Raw genomic sequence first — 20,050 nt, forward strand, 5'->3', positions numbered from 1 at the left:
GATGAGTCTCGATTTCTGTTAAGACATTCAGATGGTAGAGTCAGAATTTGGCGTAAACAGAATGAGAACTTGGATCCATCATGCCTTGTTACCACTGTGCAGGCTGCTGGTGGTGTAATGGTGTGGGGGATGTTTTCTTGGCACACTTTAGGCCCCTTAGTGCCAATTGGGCATCGTTTAAATGCCACGGCCTATCTGAACATTGTTTCTGACCATGTCCATCCCTTTATGACCACCATGTACCCATTCTCTGATGGCTACTTCCAGCAGGATAATGCAACATGTCACAAAGCTCAAATCATTTAAAATTGGTTTCTTGAACATGACAATGAGTTCATTGTAATAAAATGGCCCCCACAGTCACCAGATCTCAACCCAATAGAGCAAAGATGTGAGATGTACATCTTCGTGCCCTGGATGTGCATCCCACAATTCTCCATCAACTTTAAGATGCTATTCTATCAATATGGGCCAACATTTCTAAAGAATGCTTTCAGTACCTTGTTGAATCAATGCCACGTAGAATTAAGGCAGTTCTGAAGGCGAAAGAGGATCAAACACAGTATTAGTATGTTGTTCCTAATAATCCTTTAGGTAAGTATATGTATGTATGTATTATTGTATTTTTTTATTGTCATTGTGTTCTAATTGCGGATTACTTGTTGGCTGGATATGGTTGTACAAGTCCTTCTCAAAATATTAGCATATTGTGATAAAGTTCATTATTTTCCATAATGTAATGATAAAAATTAAACTTTCATATATTTTAGATTCATCGCACACCACCTGAAATATTTTAGGTCTTTTATTGTTTTAATACTGATGATTTTGGCATACAGCTCATGAAAACCCAAAATTCTTATCTCAAAAAATTCATGAAAAGTTTCTCTAAACTTTTTTTAAAAACTCCCAGCCTGGTTCATTACTCAAAACTCAGTAAGACTGCCGACCTGACTGCTGTCCAGAAGGCCATCATTGACACCCTCAAGCGAGAGGGTAAGACACAGAAATAAATTTCTGAACAAATAGGCTGTTCCCAGAGTGCTGTATCAAGGCACCTCAGTGGGAAGTCTGTGGGAAGGAAAAAGTGTGGCAAAAAACGCTGCACAACGAGAAGAGGTGACCAGACCCTGAGGAAGATTGTGGAGAAGAACCGATTCCAGACCTTGGGGGACCTGCGGAAGCAGTGGACTGAGTCTGGATTAGAAACATCCAGAGGCACCGTGCACAGGCGTGTGCAGGAAATGGGCTACAGAGAAGCAGCACTGGGCTGTTGCTCAGTGGTCCAAAGTACTTTTTTCGGATGAAAGCAAATTTTGCATGTCATTCGGAAATCAAGGTGCCAGAGTCTGGAGGAAGACTGGTGGAGAAGGAAATGCCAAAATGCCTGAAGTCCGGTGTCAAGTACCCACAGTCAGTGATGGTCTGGCTTGCCATGTCAGCTGCTGGTGTTGGTCCACTGTGTTTTATCAAGGGCAGGGTCAATGCAGCTAGCTATCAGGAGATTTTGGAGCACTTCATGCTTCCATCTGCTGAAAAGCTTTATGGAGATGAAGATGATTTCGTTTTTCAGCAGGACCTGGCACCTGCTCACAATGCCAAAACCACTGGTAAATGGTTTACTGACCATGGTATTACTGTGCTCAATAGGCCTGCTAACATTATTAACTGACATTAATAATCATCCATCAATTTAGTACAGAGAGCCTAACCTCACCCAAAAATAAATAAATAAAAGGCCATTTAATTTTCATGTTGCTGTAAAACCTATTACAGACACCACACAGTCAAGAAAGTGTCAAATTATTGCTCAGAGAGAGAGAGAGAGAGAGAAAAGAAACCTTTAACCATTAAATATTATGTAATGTATGCTTCATTAACAAGTTCCAGAGTTCCAAATGTCAAAATCAACAAATCATAACATGCATTGGGCTAATGGAATATTTACAATATACAACAGATACAGTATGACATTCATGTTTCTGTTAGATGTTTGACTGCTCAAGCTGTTTATTTACTGTTTAATTACTGAGTATATAGGTTCAAATGTAGCTATTTCAAAACCATAGACAAACTATAAAATGTTCATAACAAGAAGAGAAAAATGAGAAATAGTAGTAAATGTGTTTGTGTGTTATTTGCTCACCTGGATGGATGATGCAGGGATCGCATTCATTTACAGCATTACGACAGCATGGCACTGCATAACCTATCGAAGACCCTTGAAGAGGACATTTACAGTGGATGACATCATATTCACAGCATCCCCTACACATCACATTCCACTCGGGTCCTGGACAGTAGTTGTACAGGTACCTGTAATCTAACAAGTAAAACACAATATCTTAGGCAGTACAAACTGACTATACACTGTTTATCAAATGGCTGTAAAAGACGTTCTTATATTAAAAGAGTGATATAAAGAATTGTTTTAAGGATTCACTCTAAATGAATGAAAATTTAGATTGCTTGTATGTAGACATGCCTAAATAATTTTGTTTAATCAAGTAATTTTAACATAGTTTAGTTGCAATTACTCAAGAGTTTAATTTAATTTGACTTTTTCTCCCATCACTACACAATAAATAATAATAATAATCAGTTTGTAATTTCTCTTTATTTCTTTTTAAGTAGAAAATCAAATGACCAGTAATGTTTGTATTGCTGTTTAGTGTAAACAACATAGATCAAACTTATGTCATTCAAATGAAGAAATACGTAGTGCTGAATTGCACAATGAATTTAATATGATATTTAATGAGCATTTTGTCAGTAAAGTCGATTCTGTAATCAGCGATTAATCTCCATCACCTGTACGCTTTCACATGGAGCAGCATTAACTACACAGAGATGTTGTTCACTGACAAGCTGCATAAGAAGTAACAACAACGACAAAAAAAAAACAATCATATTGTGCGCATATTTTACATGTAGGTCCCATCAGGTCTACCGCCAACATGTACCCAGGTTCAACGATTTGAGTTGACTGAAGATGACCAGATAGTTTAGAAAGGGAAGGTTTGTATCTCTGGCATGTTAGACATTCTTTACAATGTTTATACACATCAGAGGTTATGCTTGGCCAGAAAGTTACTTCCAGGAGTCTGAGGAAGGTTTTGAGTCTTCCAAGATGACTGCCAAGTGGATTGTCATCAGCATAACACAATAAATCTTTTTTTCAAACAGGAATTGATAATTAATTGAAATGTATTACCTATTTGTTTATCCAGCATATTTGAAACAATAGACCATTTTCCAGAACGTAGTCTTTTAATGACTGAGGGGTAGGGAATACATTAATTGCTGCCACCTTTGCTGGATCCTTCATGACTCCCTCTGTGGATACAATGTGACCCAGAAAAGCAATGGTGCGTTGCATGAAATTACACTTAGCCAGATTGAGCATGAGCCCTGCATAATGTAAGCATTATAACACCTGGTTGATATGTTGAAGGTGTTCTTCCTCATTTCTTAAGTATACAAATATGTCATTAATGTATACTAGCCAGCACTTTCCTCTTACACTCTTCAGGGCATGCTCCATTAACCTTTGGGATGTAGCTGCTTAAATTTTCAGGCCAAACTGAAGGCATCGGAACTCAAATATCCCTGCACATGTCACAAATGCAGTTTTATTTCTATCTGCCAGTATCCACTCTTGAGATCTAATGTGGAGAATATGGCAGCTCCATGTAGAGACTCCAAGATGTCCTGAATCTGAGGCATCGGGTGTGCATACAGATGAGTCTTAGCATTGAGGTTTGCATAAACAATGGATAATCTCAAGATCCCTTCCTTTTTTGGTACAACTATCACTGAGCTAACCTCAGCATCTACAAATTGTTGTTTATCTATGGACAGTCTATTTGCCTTCTTCCTCACTGGCACCTCATCAGTAGTTATAATGCAGTGTGTCTGTGCAGTGTGTCAATGTCTTGTGAGTATACGGTGATCCAGTTGTATAAAATACCTTCCAACTCATTTTCGTATGGCTAAGTAGGTTCAGCTTTACATGTAACCTGTTGAAACACATGATCAGCCAGGTCATTTGTGACTGTAAGTCTTTACTAGTCTTTTTTAAAATCTAGAAAAACTCCTGTCTTCAAAAAATCCATTCCAAGAATAAATAATACAGACAAATTTTGGTCCCTCAAAATTAATACTGTCAATGCCACCCCTTGACCTTGGATTTCACATTGCCAGGGCAATTTTCTTACAGCTTCATGCTTCTGGCCATTGGTTAGCATGAAAACTTGGCCTTTGCTTGGACCACAAGGTTCACCCTGACTCAAATGCTTCCACAGAGATTCACGCATGAGCATCAAAGTGCTTCCAGGATCCACCATATCTTTTTCAGACATCTCCTATTTACATCTTAAACACAGAGGATAATAAAGAAATGCAAAGTCTCTTATGCTTTCCCTTAACCTTTGCTTTCTCTCCAACTGTTTATGTGCTGCCACATCATCACAATCTTAACTATGGAATGAACAAAGAAATAACTCTTTAAATTGTCTCCATCCATGCATACTTTTCTCTTCTCCACTTGCCACCAGTCCTTGGCAGTCCCCTTCAGCACTGATTTAAGGGAATTTGATTGAGGAATCTGGATGATGGTGGAGAGAAGGTGAGTAGTCTGGATGATGACGGTGAGTAGGCAGCAGGAGAGGATAGCACAGGAACTGCGGGGAATAGAGACGAAAGTAAGAGTTCGTGGCTGAGTGAAAGTGCGGAGAGTGGATGAGGTTCTAGGGAAAACACAGACATCCAACGCAGACAACACTAGAGCCGACGAACAGGGTAACCACATTAAACATGAAACAACGATCTCACAAACACAAGAAGACAAGCCAATATATAGTGGATGAGTAATGAGTGGCAGCTGTTGCTGATGACAATTAACAGAGACACCCACAAGCTAATCAGTGCAGACGCGAAACACAAATTTCACCACAAAGTGTAAACACCCCGAGATCAGGGTTTACCAGTACCTCCCCCCCTAAGAACTCCTCCTGGAGTTCCCAGAAGGGCCTACCTGCTGATTGTATTCATCAATAAGGGAGTGATCCAATATGTCCCTAGCAGGTACCTAACTCCTCTCCTCCGGACCGTAACCTTCCCAGTCCACCAGATACTGGAATCCTCGTCCCCTCTGTCTCGAGTCCAGAATACGATTAACTGAATATGTCGGTTCCCCATCTACAAGACGCGGCGGCAGGGGAACCGGAGTAGGCGGATTAATACGTGCATAAAACAAGGGTTTAATTTTGGACACATGAAAGGCGGGGTGTATCCTCTTGTACACAGGAGGTAGTTTGAGGCGGACTGTCACCGGACTAATGGTCTTGGTGATAGTGAACGGGCCGATAAATTTGGGAGCTAATTTATTAGAAACAGAAAGCAGGGGAATGTTACTAGTAGAATGTGCCGCCTTCGAGAACCGGTCCACTACGGTCAAAACGACCGTCATGCCATTAGAGGGCGGGAGGGCAGTTACAAAATCTAGAGTGATGTGGGACCAGGGTCTCGAAGGGACAGACAGCGGTTGAAGAAGCCCATCAGGAGGTCGGTTAGATGACTTACCACTGGCACAAACTAAGCAAGCCAAAACAAAATCGCGGACATCGCGAGCCATACGTGGCCACCAGAATCACTGTCTAACTAACCCATTAGTTCTACTTATCCCTGGGTGACAAGCCACATTAGAACAATGACCCCACTGGACAACTTCGGACCTTAACTCCTCCGGCACAAACAAACGGTTCGGTGGACAACCGGACGGAGGCGTGACCTCCTATACAAGTGCTGAGACCACTAATTTCTCAGGTAAAATACACTCGGGAGTCACCGGACAGGCGGAGGGATCAAAAAGACGTGATAAAGAGTCGGGTTTGACATTTTTGGAAACTCGGCGGTACGATAAGGTAAACTCAAAACGACCGAAAAAAAGTGCCCACCGAGCCTGCCTGGAATTGAGTCTTCTGGGAGTTCTAATGTACTCTAAATTCTTATGATCGGTCCAAACAATAAAGGGAACCCCTGAACCCTCCAACCAGTGACGCCATTCCTCTAATGCTAATTTGACAGCCAACAATTGCTCCTACCCCCACCTCTGATGCGTCGACCTCAACCACGAACTGCCGTGTGGGATCAGAGGCCACAAGGATAGGAGCCGAAACTAAGCGGTTCTTGAGGTTAGTGAACGCAGCCTCAGCTGCATCCGACCACCTGAACGGAGTACTGGGAGAGGTCAAGGGTGTCAGAGGTGAGGCTAGTTGGCTGAAATTACGTATGAAACGCCGATAGAAATTGGCCAACCCCAGAAACCGCTGTAGGGCCTTACGGGAATCTGGAGATGGCCAATCTATCACAGCCTTAACCTTGTCAGGGTCCATACGTATTCCCTCGGACGAGACGATATACCCTAGGAAGGAAACAGACTGTGCATGGAATACGCATTTCTCCGCCTTGACAAAAAGCCCATTCTCAAGTAACCTCTGGAGCACTCGTCTGACGTGTTGAACGTGTTCCTGGAGAGATGAAGAAAAAATCAGTATGTCATCCAGGTAAACATATATAAACTGATCTACCATATCTCTCAACACATCATTCACGAGTGCTTGGAAAACCCCGGGCGAGTTGGAGAGCCCGAACGGCATCACCAAGTATTCAGAGTGCCCTCTAGGGGTATTAAAGGCAGTTCTCCATTCATCCCCCTTCCTGATGCGGACCAAATGATAAGCATTGCGTAAATCCAATTTTGTGAATATGGATGCTCCCTGCAACCTCTCGAAAGGTGAAGACATGAGTGGTAAAGGATAAGTATTCTTTATAGTGATGTTGTTCAGCTCTCGATAATCAATGCAAGGTGGCAGAGAACCATCCTTCTTACCCACAAAAAAGAACCCCGCCCCCGCTGGAGAAGAGGAAGGACGGATGAACCCAGAGGTTATGGAATCAGAAATGTATTTCTCCATGGCCTCCCTCTCAGGAATAGAAAGAGATTATAACTTGCCCTTAGGCGGAGACTTACCTGACACTAAGTCTATGGCACAGTCGTAGGGACGATGCAGAGGGAAAGAAGCAGCACAGGACTTACTGAACACTTCCTTCAGGTCCAGATACTCAACGGGCACGTTTGGCAAAACCATGTTCTCCTTCTGAAAGACAGAAACAGGGACAACAGGACAAGCAGAAACCAGACACGACTCATATGGTGTGTGACGTGAGGCAGTTCCTGGCCATTGAGTGCGGTGACATGGATGGGGAGAGACACAGGAAGGACAGGAAGGACAGTGAAGAATCAATGAAATTACCTTCGGCTCCGGAGTCCAGAAGGGCGTGATATTCCTGATGTTGATTCTTTCACCGCAGTTTCACCGGAAGGAGAGTCGATGATGTAGATGAGGACTTCTCAGCGGAGATTCCACCCAATAGTAGCCTCAAGTTTAATATCGGTCTGGCTCTTTTACCGGGCATGAGTAGGTGTTATGAGCAGAGCCTCCACAGTACAAACACAGTCCTTGGGACTTTTGCCATTCCCTCTCCCTCCGGGACAGCCAGGCTCTACCCACCTGCATGGACTCGTGGTCGTCGACAGAACCATCTGTGTTCTCTCGACTCAAGCGCCCCCTAGCAGGAGAGATGGTAGACCTTGAAGGACTGGGTAGGTGGCCCAGGCGATTAATCCGTGCGTCAACCCGTAAAGCCAACTCAATGAGACCATTAAGAGTAAGGGGCAGCTCGAGGAGGTAGATCTCTTGCTGAACACGGTCGGATAACCCATGCAGGAATCTATCCCACTGTGCCGCCTCGTTCCACTGACAGGCGGCCACCAGGGTGCGGAACTCGATGAAGTAATCGGTCACTGAGGAAGAGCCTTGACGGAGTTCCGAGAGTCGATGAGCGGCCCGGTCAAATACTCTCCTCACTCCTCAGAGAGGGCGTGGAACGAGGCATAACACGGATGTTGATTTTCCCACACCGCTTCCCCCATAAGGCAGCCTTGCCAGATAGCAATGTGAGCGTGAATGCTACTTTAGAATCCTCAGTAGTGAAGGTGCGGGGATGTTGGGGCGAAATGCATTGAACACTTAGTTAAGAAAGTTCTGCAAAACACTGGCTCACCCGCATAGTTCTCCGGCGCCGGAAGTCGCGGCTCTGGCCGGAAGTGGTCCTGGGGAATCTCCCAGGGGACAGACGTCGCAGGCGGTGCCATGGGCGCAGTGGGAGACGTTAGTTGATGGATCTGCTGGGTGAGCTCGGACACCTGTGCCACCAGTGCATGGACAGCGCGTCTGGTGTTCGAGATGCTCTCCTGCTGCTGATCCATTCTCTTGACGCTGAGGTGCATGAAATCCGTGAGGGTATTGGTGCTCACTGCTTAAATGTTGGTGAGATTGTTCTGTGACGGTGGATTGAAAGAAAGTCTGGAAGCAGATGCGAGTTAACAGATTTAATGAGATGAGAGGAATACAAAGACACAAATAAACAATGCTGCTGAGAAGACGACACTCCGTGGTGGTGGTGAGGAGGTGAGGAATCCGGATGATGGCGGAGAGAAGGTGAGTAGTCTGGATGATGATGGTGAGTAGGCAGCAGGAGAGGATGGCACAGGAACTGCGGGGAATAGAGCCGAAGGTAAGAGTTTGTGGCTGAGTGGAAGTGCGGAGAGTGGATGAGGTTCTAGGGAAAACAGAGACATCCAATGCAGACAACACTAGAGCCGACGATCAGGGTAACCACATTAAACATGAAACAACGATCTCACAAACACAAGACGGGAGACAAGCCAATATATAGTGGATGAATAATGAGTGGCAGCTGTTGCTGATGACAATTAACGGAGACACCCACAAGCTAATCAGTGCAGACACAAAACACACAGTTTTCACCACAAAGTGTAAACACCCCGAGATCACGGTTTACCAACCGTGACAGGCATCTAGTCTGAAATTCATTGCGTGTGATATATTCACCCAGCTTTTTAACACAGTCTTTAACTTGGACATCCAGCATATTCACACATTTCATCAAACTTGCAATAGCCTCTGATGTTTCATGAGGTGGCTCTTCTTCAACAGGTGGTGGGGATGGAAAATTGAAAAAAAAACCTGAGGTTCTCCTGTTCACGAGCATCATGATCTTCATTGGATTCTATGTACAACTGAAAGTTGTAAGTAATTCTCTGAGAAGCACTCTTTGGATGGAGAAAGCATCAGAAGAAAAGTCGAACTTGGGCACAGACCCATCCTCATCCAAAGCATCCTGACTCACCATTCTACAATGAAACAAAATTATAAATGTAACACTTTTGTTTTTGCCCCCATTTTTTATGATCTGAACTCAAAGATCTAAGACTTAATATGTACACAAAAGGCCTATTTTTCTCAAATATTGTAAAAAAAATCTAAATCTGTGTTAGTGAGCACTTCTTTCTAGCATTTTAGTGAACACTCACTTTCTAGCATTTTAAATACAGTTGCTCCTTTACGCTTAAGGAAGGTTAAGGAAAACAGTCTGACACCATGGTATACTGATCACACTCGCACCCTAAAGAGAGCATTCCAGAAAATGGAGCGCAGCCGGAGAAAAACAAAACTAGAGATATTTCGTATTGCTTGGCGGGAAAGTAACCTATCCTATAGAAAAGCATTAAAAACTGCTAGATACGCTTACTTTTCTTCTCTTTTAGAAGAAAACAAACATAACCCCAGGTATTTATTCAATGCAGTGGCTAAATTAACGAAAAATAAAGCATCAACAAGTTTTGACATTTCCCAACATCACAGCAGTAATGACTTTATGAACTACTTTACTTCTAAAATCGATACTATTAGAGATAAAATTATAACCATTCAGCCGTCACCTACAGTAACACACCAGACAGTGCACTATAGATCCCCTGAGGAACAGTTCCACTCATTCTCTACTATAGGAGAGGAAGAATTGCATAAACAAGTTAAATCATCTAAACCAACAACATGTATGTTAGACCCTATTCCATATAAGCTCCTAATTAATAACTATTATTAATTCCTCATTGTCATTAGGATATTTCCCCAAACCCTCAAAATGGCTGTTATTAAGCCTCTCATCAAAAAAACACAACTTGACCCCAAAGAACTAGTTAATTATAGACCAATCTCAAATATCCATTTTCTGTCCAAGATACTAGAAAAGGTAGTATCCTAACAATTATATTCCTTCTTAGAGAAAACTGTTATCTGTGAGGATTTCCAGTCAGGATTTAGACCATATCATAGTACTGAGACTCCTCTCCTTAGAGTTACAAATTACGTGCTCTTATCTCCTGATCGTGGTTTTAGCTCTCTATTAGTGCTCTTGGATCTTAGTGCTGTGTTTGATACTATTGACCACAACATTCTTTTGCATAGACTAGAACAGTTTGTTTGCATTAATGGAAGTGTGTTAGCATGGTTTAAACAGTACTTATATGACCACAATGAATTCATAGTAGTGAATGAAGAGGTATCATATCGATCACAAGTGCAGTATGGAGTACCTCAAGGCTCAGTATTAGGGCCGCTACTCTTCACGCTCGATATGTTACCCTTGAGAGATATCATCAGGAAACATGGTGTTAGCTTTTTCTGTTGATACTCAGCTCTATATTTCTTTGCGGCCCGGTGAAACACACCAATTTGAAAAACTAATGGAATGCATAGTCAATATAAAAAACTGGATGATGAGTAATTTCTTACTGCTAAATTCTGAAAAAAAAATAGAGGTGTTAATTATAGTACCTAAAAACTCTGCATGTAATAACCTAGAACACTGTCTAAGACTTGATAGCTGCTCTGTCAATTCTTCGTCATCACTTAGGAACCTAGGTGTGCTTTTTGATAGCAATATTTCCATAGAAAGCCATGTTTCTAGTGTAAGACTGGAGCTGGACAGTCTGGGCTGAAGGAAGACTTCTCCCTAAGAAAACAAAGGACTTCCCTGATAATTAACATTTGTACACTCTTGAATACCCTCCATCATAAGTAACGGTGCCATTGAAGACGCACCACACCTAGTAGTTCACACCTCACCATCACACTCCCTCCACTTAGTTTCACTCAGAATTGCCAATAGTATAATATTCTGCATTAATGCTAGTAATATTTACAGTCATGTTTGGTCTCATTTGAATTGTCTCAGGGAGACTAGTACAATGGTCTCAACCTTAGAAAAGTAGATTAAAAGATAATACACATCCTAAGAGTTAAAGGGATACTCGACTGTGTTTTCATATTAAACTATGTTTTTCCCTTACCTAAGACGAGTTGATACATACCTCTCTCGTCTCAGTGCGTGCACTCAATCGCTTTGGCGCGCGGTGACACTTTGAAAGCACTTAGCTTAGCCCATTTATTCAATATGGGCCAAGCAGAGAAGCTACCAAACACCTCCACGTTTTCCCTATTTAAATACAGTTACTCGCATAGTGTAACTCGACCTAGGACGGTAACACAAAACAAACCGTTGCGCTTTTCTAAGTGTGTAAAATGGATAACTATATTGTGTGGCAGAATACCATGGCAAGTCCTTGTAAGCACTTCGTCTTGGCGAGTAATATATTCACTAGAGGGAGCGGGGGCCGGTGAGAGGATTTTTCACGAGTGAAGATATTACTGCGCCAAGACGAAGTGCTTACAAGCACTTGCCATGGTATTCCGGAGTATCCCTTTAAGAGATATTATGATTACTGTAATGAGAGTGCCCTTTTCCAGGGTCTTCCATGTAAATTACCTTATGTTCCCATTGTGGTGTAAACTACCCTGGTCTGGGACCTGACCTAATCAAATTCCATTTGTTAGTTTCTGTCTTCATCTCCGGGGGATGTTGGTTTTGGTCTGAGATATTTAAAGGATTGCAGCAAAAGCATCAGGGTGATTTTGTAGCCAGAAAAGCCCATAGTGTTGTGTGTCTCTTCACTTCATACTATGTATTTTCTAAGGTCAGGTGTGCATATTTTACTCTTATATTAATCTTTGAGAATTTCATTTTCTATAATGCTATGATTTGATATGTTTCAGTTGGATATGTAATTGGCAGAACACATATTTACCTGACTGATAATAAATTGTTACATTTGATTTTATTCTATTTTACTCTGTAATTATTGACTAGTAGATTACGTTGTATCCTTGTTAGCAACATGAGCACCCGAATTAACAAGTTAATGTAAGAGTTAACTAGAATAATCAAATGTCAGAAGAATACTAATTAAAAAGGCATACAACCAATTTGCATTTCAACCTAAATTAAAGGTCATACTAAAATGGAGTCAGATTAAATAATAAAATGGAGTCAGATTTGAGTTTAACCTAAATTAACCTAAACTCTATGCGCCGAAAGACTGAACATGTAGGAAACCTTCATCCAGCACTGAATATCTTCTTTGGGCCCCCAACTGACCTTCCTTGTACCCCCCAACTGAGCCTGGTTTCTCCCAAGGTTTTTTTCTCCATTCTGTCACCGATGGAGTTTTGGTTCCTTGCCGCTGTCGCCTCTGGCTTGCTTAGTTGGGGTCACTTCATCTACAGCGATATCGTTGACATGATTGCAAATAAATGCACAGACACTATTTAAAATGAACATAGATGACATCACTGAATTCAATGATGAACTGCCTTTTACTGTCATTTTGCATTATTGACACACTGTTTTCCTAATGAATGTTGTTCAGTTGCTTTGACACAATGTATTTTGTTTAAAGCGTTATATAAATAAAGGTGACTTGACTTGACATAAAGTAAATCTGGTTAATAAACTCTAAGTGAAGCTGGCAATGCTTTTTGTGGAGTTGTTTAATCAGATCTTGAGAGATTAAAGTCTTGTATTTTTAGTTCATCTAAGGCTGTGACTGAAGAAAGTTGTAGTTTGTGTTCTTTTTTCCTTTTCTTTCTAACCTTTAAATAACATTCTACTAATGTTATGGAAACTGGACATTTTATGTTTTTGGAACGTTGTAAATCAATGTTCTGTTATTATTTGAAATGATCCTTTAACATCAAGAAAACTGGACATTTTCTATGTTCCTAGAACCAACACTGAGTATTTGGAGAACGTTCTTGTAACAGAATTCAGTTAGCTAGGTTAAAAGAGTCAAACCTCTACTCCTCTTGGGGGCTGATCAAATACACTTGATTACTCCAACACAATCAGCGAAATTGGGCCCTCCTGGAGCCTGTGTTGCAGTTAAACCTGATTCGGCTGGACACTAAAGGGTCTGGCAAGGGATCTGACCGAGTCATCCTTCACCCATTTTCACTATATCTCCTTTAAATGCCCACCTGATGACATCTACCACAATGTACAGAAGCTGTGGAAGCTGGATGCACTACCTCCGAGAAGCATGAAAGAAGTGGTTCAATCTAAACAGGATCAAGAGGCAATTCACCAGCTTGAGACCCAAACCATCAGAACACCTATTGATGGCATCCTACGATATGCAGCACCTCTCCTTCATGTAGAACCCTGGCCCCTGTGAGGGCCCTCATGAAGGCAATTATGTCCCATCTTTGCAGCTGTCAAAGGTGACTACTTCAAAACCCACAACAGGAGAAAACCTATAACAGAGAGATCAGAAACTAATTGATACTGCATATGTCAACAAGTTATCCTCATTTGAAGTAAAGGATGTACCTGAATTCTGGTACATACCCCACCACATTGTGCATCACAACAGTAAGGACTGCATTGTGTTTGATTGTTCTTTTTCCTACCAAAATCAAAATCTGAATTCACAGTTATTTCCTGGACCAATCCTTGGGCATTCCCTACTTGGAGTCCTGCTCCGTTTTAGGCACAATAAAACTGCAATCAGCAGAGACCAATAGATCAATGTTTCACCAGGTGCGCCTGTTACCTCAGGATAAACCACTTCTGCGATTCCTCTGGCGTGATCTAGACAGCAAATCACCTCCAACTGTGTTTGAGTGGCAAGTTCTTCCCTTCGGCATGACTTCAAGCCCATGCTGTGCTATTTACATCCTACAAAGTATAATCAAAGATGCACAAGCATAAGAACACATTACCCATTACATACACAATTGCTTTTACATGGGTAACTGTTTACCAATGCCGCGCACTTCAAGTGGAACATTATAATCTCAAGAGCGTTCAGTGCGTGGGAGTGGTCGCATTAGATATAATGAAGTGAGACGTGAAAGACTGACATCGCGTTGTTTTCATATGGATTACTTTATCACAAAATATTTGTTTTCGGTAGCACTTGCTTAGTTTAAAAGTAGACATGTCAAGCTTTCTATAGATATATCTCTCGTTTTAATGATGCGTTTGTAAATGAGGATCAACGCAGACAAAGGCTGCAGATAGCGTACCTTGTTTGTTTTCTTTATTTTATAAAAGCACAAAGTTTGTTATTATGTAAATACAAATAAAAGTAGAGCCTTTACAGATTCGATTGATGTATTGCTCTTATCTGTACAATCAAATCTGAAAGTGTAATTTAAGTTATTTTGAGGATATCAAGAGAAGATGCCTCATAACTTGTATACATGGGGATCGTCTTCAGGGGGTAAACAGGTTAACCTGTTGGCCAGCACCCCCCATTATGGGACTCACAGCTGAAAGTGCCCTACCTAACAGGTCCTTACTCCAGTGTGTTACACACATAATCTTAGTGTCTTTGGAAAGAAGACCCTTTGGGCTTTACTGTTTATCAACCAGAGTTGAAAATTATAAAAAATATGAGAAGTTATAGACACTGAAGTGCCTTGAAAAAATTGTAGCACACTGAATTTGTTTTTTAAATTTGATATAAAAATATATTAAATCAGTCCTGGAGCGATCTAGAAAATGGGTTTAAAGTCACATACATGTCTCATGAGTTTCTATTTCAAATCTGAAGAAGATAACATGAAAAATGAGATTCCTGCAACCATAAACCATAAAAAAATATTTACCAACTGTATTGAAGGTGTCATGACTCTTTCCTCCTCCCTCCCTTTTTCAAACACACTCATTCACTCACTCTCCTATTACGCGCACACCTTTCCCTCTACTCTATTAATCTCCTTCAGCTTCTCCCCATTTGCCCTATTCTTTGCGCTTGGCCTCCTACACCTGTTCCCCCTTCTCCCTAGATCAGCTCTCAAACTTCTTTCCTTCTCCTTCCCATCTTCCTTGCCATATTATTCCACAATTCTCACTAAGGTCACATGTCTATCTCCCCTGTCGTGTCCTAGTCCTGTCTGGTTGGGGATTGCGGCTTCACTGGTTGTCCTTTCTGCATATAACATTGTGTCAGCCCTGTACCCAGCGCGCCAATCTCCCGAGGCTGCCTGCACCCATGTCCCTACGGTGTGATCTAGAGTGAACTGAGAGCACCGAAGTACTGCCACTGCTCATATACGGATTCATCTATTTTCTCATTCATTTGGCTGTTGAGCTGTCGACCGAACTGTTATCACCTGGGCGGTTGGCATCTTTTTGGTTTCTCTATTTTTTCAACAAGTGAACGTTTTGGTTCCAGTTTTTCCCTATGGGAGGATTTTTCATTTCTCATTGGACTCACATACTTCATACTTACTCATACACATACTTCTGTGTTTTTTATTAAAGACTTTGTCTGCTTTGCAAATTGCTCTCTCTGGTCCTCTTTCTTCACAACAGAATAATCTGACCACTTATGGACCCAGCAAGATAGAATCTGATCCAGATGGCCATCAAGCTCGAAGGGCTGATGCTGGACAAGCACAAGTCGGCCGCGAGGCACGCTGTGGAGACCCTGGCTGCACAGGTTACAGATCTCACCAAACAGCTCCATCAGCGTTGTCTCAACTCACGAGCCTCGTGCAGGACTATCAACTCTACAGAGCCATGGGTAAATAATCCGCCCTGTTATTCTGGTGAGTCCACCCAATGTCGCTCCTTTTTAACCCAATGCGAGGTTGTGTTTTCCCTCCAGCTGTCAACCTATTCCGGGGACTGGGCTAGGATCGCCTATGTCATCTCTCTTCTCTCCGGACGAGCTCGCCAGTGGGGTACGGTGGTTTGGGAGGCTAAGGACGTGTGCACGGATCGTTTTTTCCTCTTCAAAGAGGAGATGTCCATGTCTTTGATAATTCAGTCTATGGTGAGGAGGCTTCCCGCCTCTTGTTTTCTCTTCACTTCACAAGGTTAAGCGCTCTGTAACAGACTTTTCTATTGAGTTCGGAACATTGGCAACAACCTGTGGCAGGAATGAGCCAGCACTGCTCTCTCGCTTTTTGGAGGGGCTCAGCGCTGCAGTAAGGGATGAGATACTATCCAGGGTGGTTCCCACTCATCTGGATTCACTGATTGAACTCGCCTTATGCTTCGAGAAGCAATTCGACCTCCGCTGCCACGCTTGGAGTCTGGAGTCTGCTCTACTGGCTTCACCACCCGCCGATTTCCTTCCACTCTCCTCCTCCTCACAGCCTGAGGCGCATATCCGCAACGGAGAGAGCGGAGAATCGTTAATCATCTCTGCATGTACTGTGCATCACCAGCCCATTTTGTTTCCGCATGTCTGTTAAAAGCAAGAGCTCGCCAGTAAAGAGAGGGCTACTGGCGAGCACAACGACTCTGGTCTCTTCTCCTAACTCTTGTACCACCTTCTCCATTCATCTTCGCTGGCCGGGTTCCTCAACCTCCTGCAGGGCTCTGATTGAGTCTGGGGCCGAGGGAAATTTCATAGATGAGTCTTGGGCTCAGGCACAAGGTATTCCCCTGAAGTAGTTAGACACACCTGCCCCACTCTTTGCTCTAGACGGAAGCTCACTTCCTAGGGTTAGCTGTGAGACTCCTCCCTTAACTCTCACTATCTCCGGTAACCACCGTGAGACGATTTCTTTTTTAATTTTTCCTTCCCCATACTTCCCGAGAGTTTTAGCGCATCCTTGGCTATTGCAGCACAATCCCCAGATAAACTGGATTAAGGGAACTATCCAATCATGGAACGTGTCTTGTCATGTTGAGTGTTTAACCTCTGCAATTCCTCCTGTGTCCTCTGTCTCTGTTTTCCAGGAAGAGCCAGGTGATTTGTCTTGGGTGCCGGAGGAGTATCACGATCTGTGGATGGTTTTTAGCCAATCTCGGGCCACTATTCTCCCCCCTCACCGTCCCTATGACTGTGTCATCGACCTTCTCCCGGGTACAGCGCCACCTCATGGTAGATTGTATTCTCTGTCGGATCCCGAGCGTGAAGCGCTTGAGAAAATATCTGTCTAAGTCCCTGGACGCAGGTACCATTGTTCCTTCATCCTCTCCCACTGGCACTGGGTTCTTCTTCGTGAAGAAGAAGGATGGTTCTTTGCGTCCCTGCATAGACTATCAGGGCCTTAATGACACAACTATTAAGAACTTTTATCTATTGCCCCTTATGTCATCAGCCTTTGAAGTCTTGCAGGGAGCAAAGGTTTTCACGAAGTTGGACCTTCGTAAAGCCTATCATTTGATTTGCATAAGAGAGGGTGATGCATGGAAGACCACGTTTACCACATTCCTTGGGCACTTTGAATATTGCATTCTTCCATTCAGTCTTGTAAATGACCCTGCCGTCTTTCAGGCTTTGGTCAATGATGTCCTTAGAGACGTGCTCAATATTTTTTGTTTTCATTTACCTTGATGATATTCTTATTTTTTTCTTCTCCCTCCAGGTGCATGACCAGCATGTTTGTCCTGTTCTCCAAAAGCTTCTTGAGAATAGGCTGTTGGTTAAGGCTGAGAAATGAACTTTCCATGCATGTTCGGTCACTTTTTTGGGTTCTGTCATTTCTGTGGAGGGCATCAGTGACCCAGATCCAGTACGTATCCAGACCAGATGGTGGATCAGCACCTAGAAAGGACCTCTACAGCCCTGAAAGACAGCGGAGACAAGGACAACTAGAGCCCCTTTCTCAGATGAACATCGGGACAAGACCACAAAAAACAGGTGATTCTTCTGCCCAATCTGACTTTGCTACAGCCTGGAACTGAAATGCTGGTTTTGTCTGGTCAGAGGACAACTGCCCCCCCCCCAACAGAGCCTGGTTTCTCCCAAGATTTTGTTCTCCATTCTGTCACCGATGGAGTTTTCTGTTCACCAGTACCTGACTCTCGCGTCGCCCTGAGGCATTTCTTGGGGTTCGCAAATTTTTACAGACGCTTTATTTGTAACTTCAGCCAGGTTGCCGCACATTTACCCACCCATACTTCTGTCAAGTCCAGTTTTGAGTGGACCGAGTCTGCGCAGAAGGCTTTCGACCGTCTTAAGACTCTTTTCACGTCAGCTCCCATCCTTATGACCCCCGACACTTCCAGACAGTTCATCATCAAGGTTGATTCATCCGAGGTAGGTATTGGGGCCATGCGCTCTGCTTCTGATGGACAGGTCCATCCCTGTGTGTATTTCTCATATCGGTTATCTCCCTCCGAACGTATTTACAACATGAGCCCTTGGAGAATGGTGTCAGTGGTTGGAGGGTTCCTGTGTTCCTTCTACTGTGTGGACGGACCACAAGAATCTCGAATATATTCATTCTGCCAAAAGGTTAAATGCCCGTCAGGCTCATTGGACGTTGTTTTTTACCCGGTTTGACTTTTCCATTTCCTACCGACCCGGTTCTAAGAACGTCAAGCCTAATGCATTGTCCCGTTTCTTTGATTCTTCAGAGGTCACTGAGTAACACGTTCCCATTATCCCTAAGGGGCACGTGATCGGTGCGGCCATCTGGGGAATGGAGAGGCTAGTCAAACGAGCCCTCTCTCATTCCATCATTCCGCATCAATGTCCCGGTAATCTCCTTTTCATCCCTGCATCTATTCATCCAGCAGTACTTCAGTGGGCTCACTAATCTAAATTGGCTGCCCGTCCTGGCATTAGGGGTTACTCTGGCTTCTATTAGCCAATGGTTCTGGTGGCCCACCCACGAACGAGATGCTCGTCATTTTGTAGCCGCCTGCACGGTGTGCAAACAGACCAAGTCAGGGAACTCCCCTCCGGCCGGCCTCCTTAGACCACTTCCTTTTCCATCACACACTTGGTCCTATATCACTCTAGATTTCATTTTGGGTCTTCCCCCGGCAACACCGTTATCCTTACAGTCATTGACAGTTTTTCTAAGGCGGCCCATTTTATTCCATTGTCCAAACTCCCCTCAGCCAAGGAGACCGCCCAGATTGTCATAGAAAATGTTTTTAAATTACATGGTCTTCCCTCTGACGTTGTCTCTGATAGAGGTCCCCAATTTGCGACACAGTATTGGAAAGAATTCTGCCGGTTGATTGGAGCGTCTGCTAGTCTCTCTTCTGGCTTCCACCCTCAGAGTAATGGTCAGGCCGAACAAGCCAATCAGACTATCAGCCGCATGTTACGTAGCCTTGCGTTTTGCAACCCTGAGTCGTGGTCAGAACAACTTCCCTGAGCAGAATCCGCCCATAATTTCCTCTGCCACCGGTCTTTCCCCTTTTCAAGTGAGTCTCGGATATCAACCAACCTTGCTCTCGGCTAAGGACTCCTAGATACATTTTCGGGCAGAGAGTTTGCCTCTCAGCCCTTAACCTGTTAACCTGACCCCCCAGTATGGGACTTACAGCTTAAAGTGCTCTACCTAACTTAAAATTGTAAGAGTTTCCTACTTCAGTGTGTTTCAAAAATAATTTTTGGTGTCTTTGGAAAGAACACCATTTGGGCTTTACTTTGTATCAACCAGATTTGATAATGTCCGAAAAGGTTAAAAGTTATAGACACTGAAGTGCCTTGATTTTCTTTTTTGTACCACACTTATATATTTTTTTATTTGATATAAAAATACATGAAATCAGTCCTGGAGCAATCTAGAAAAGTAATGGGTTGAAAGTCACATGTCTCATGAGTTTCTATTTCAAATCTGAATAAGATATCATGAAAAATGAGGCTCCTGCTAATATTTTTATGAGACTATGTCTAGACCCCCAACCCCCAAAATATTTATAAAAAAATATTTACCAACTGTATTGAAGTCTTCTACAAACTATTTAGTCATTTAGTCAATTATAAAACACTAGACAGAAACTTATTTATTTGAGCACT

The 20,050-nt window shown here is 42.9% G+C and overlaps 1 protein-coding gene across 3 annotated transcripts in view; it reads right to left on the bottom strand.

The window, feature by feature from the left end:
• The window catches only part of pamr1b (peptidase domain containing associated with muscle regeneration 1b), a 295,871-nt gene that overhangs the window by 265,076 nt on the left and 10,745 nt on the right, over positions 1-20,050 (bottom strand). For all 3 annotated transcript variants that reach the window (XM_052597023.1, XM_052597024.1, XM_052597025.1), the window contains exon 2: positions 2,147-2,323. In XM_052597023.1, coding sequence (XP_052452983.1) covers positions 2,147-2,323 — 177 coding nt within the window. The remainder of the gene's footprint in view (positions 1-2,146; positions 2,324-20,050) is intronic.

The sequence above is a fragment of the Carassius gibelio genome, chromosome B25 (genome assembly GCF_023724105.1).
Source record: "Carassius gibelio isolate Cgi1373 ecotype wild population from Czech Republic chromosome B25, carGib1.2-hapl.c, whole genome shotgun sequence".
Taxonomy (NCBI): Eukaryota; Metazoa; Chordata; class Actinopteri; order Cypriniformes; family Cyprinidae; genus Carassius; species Carassius gibelio.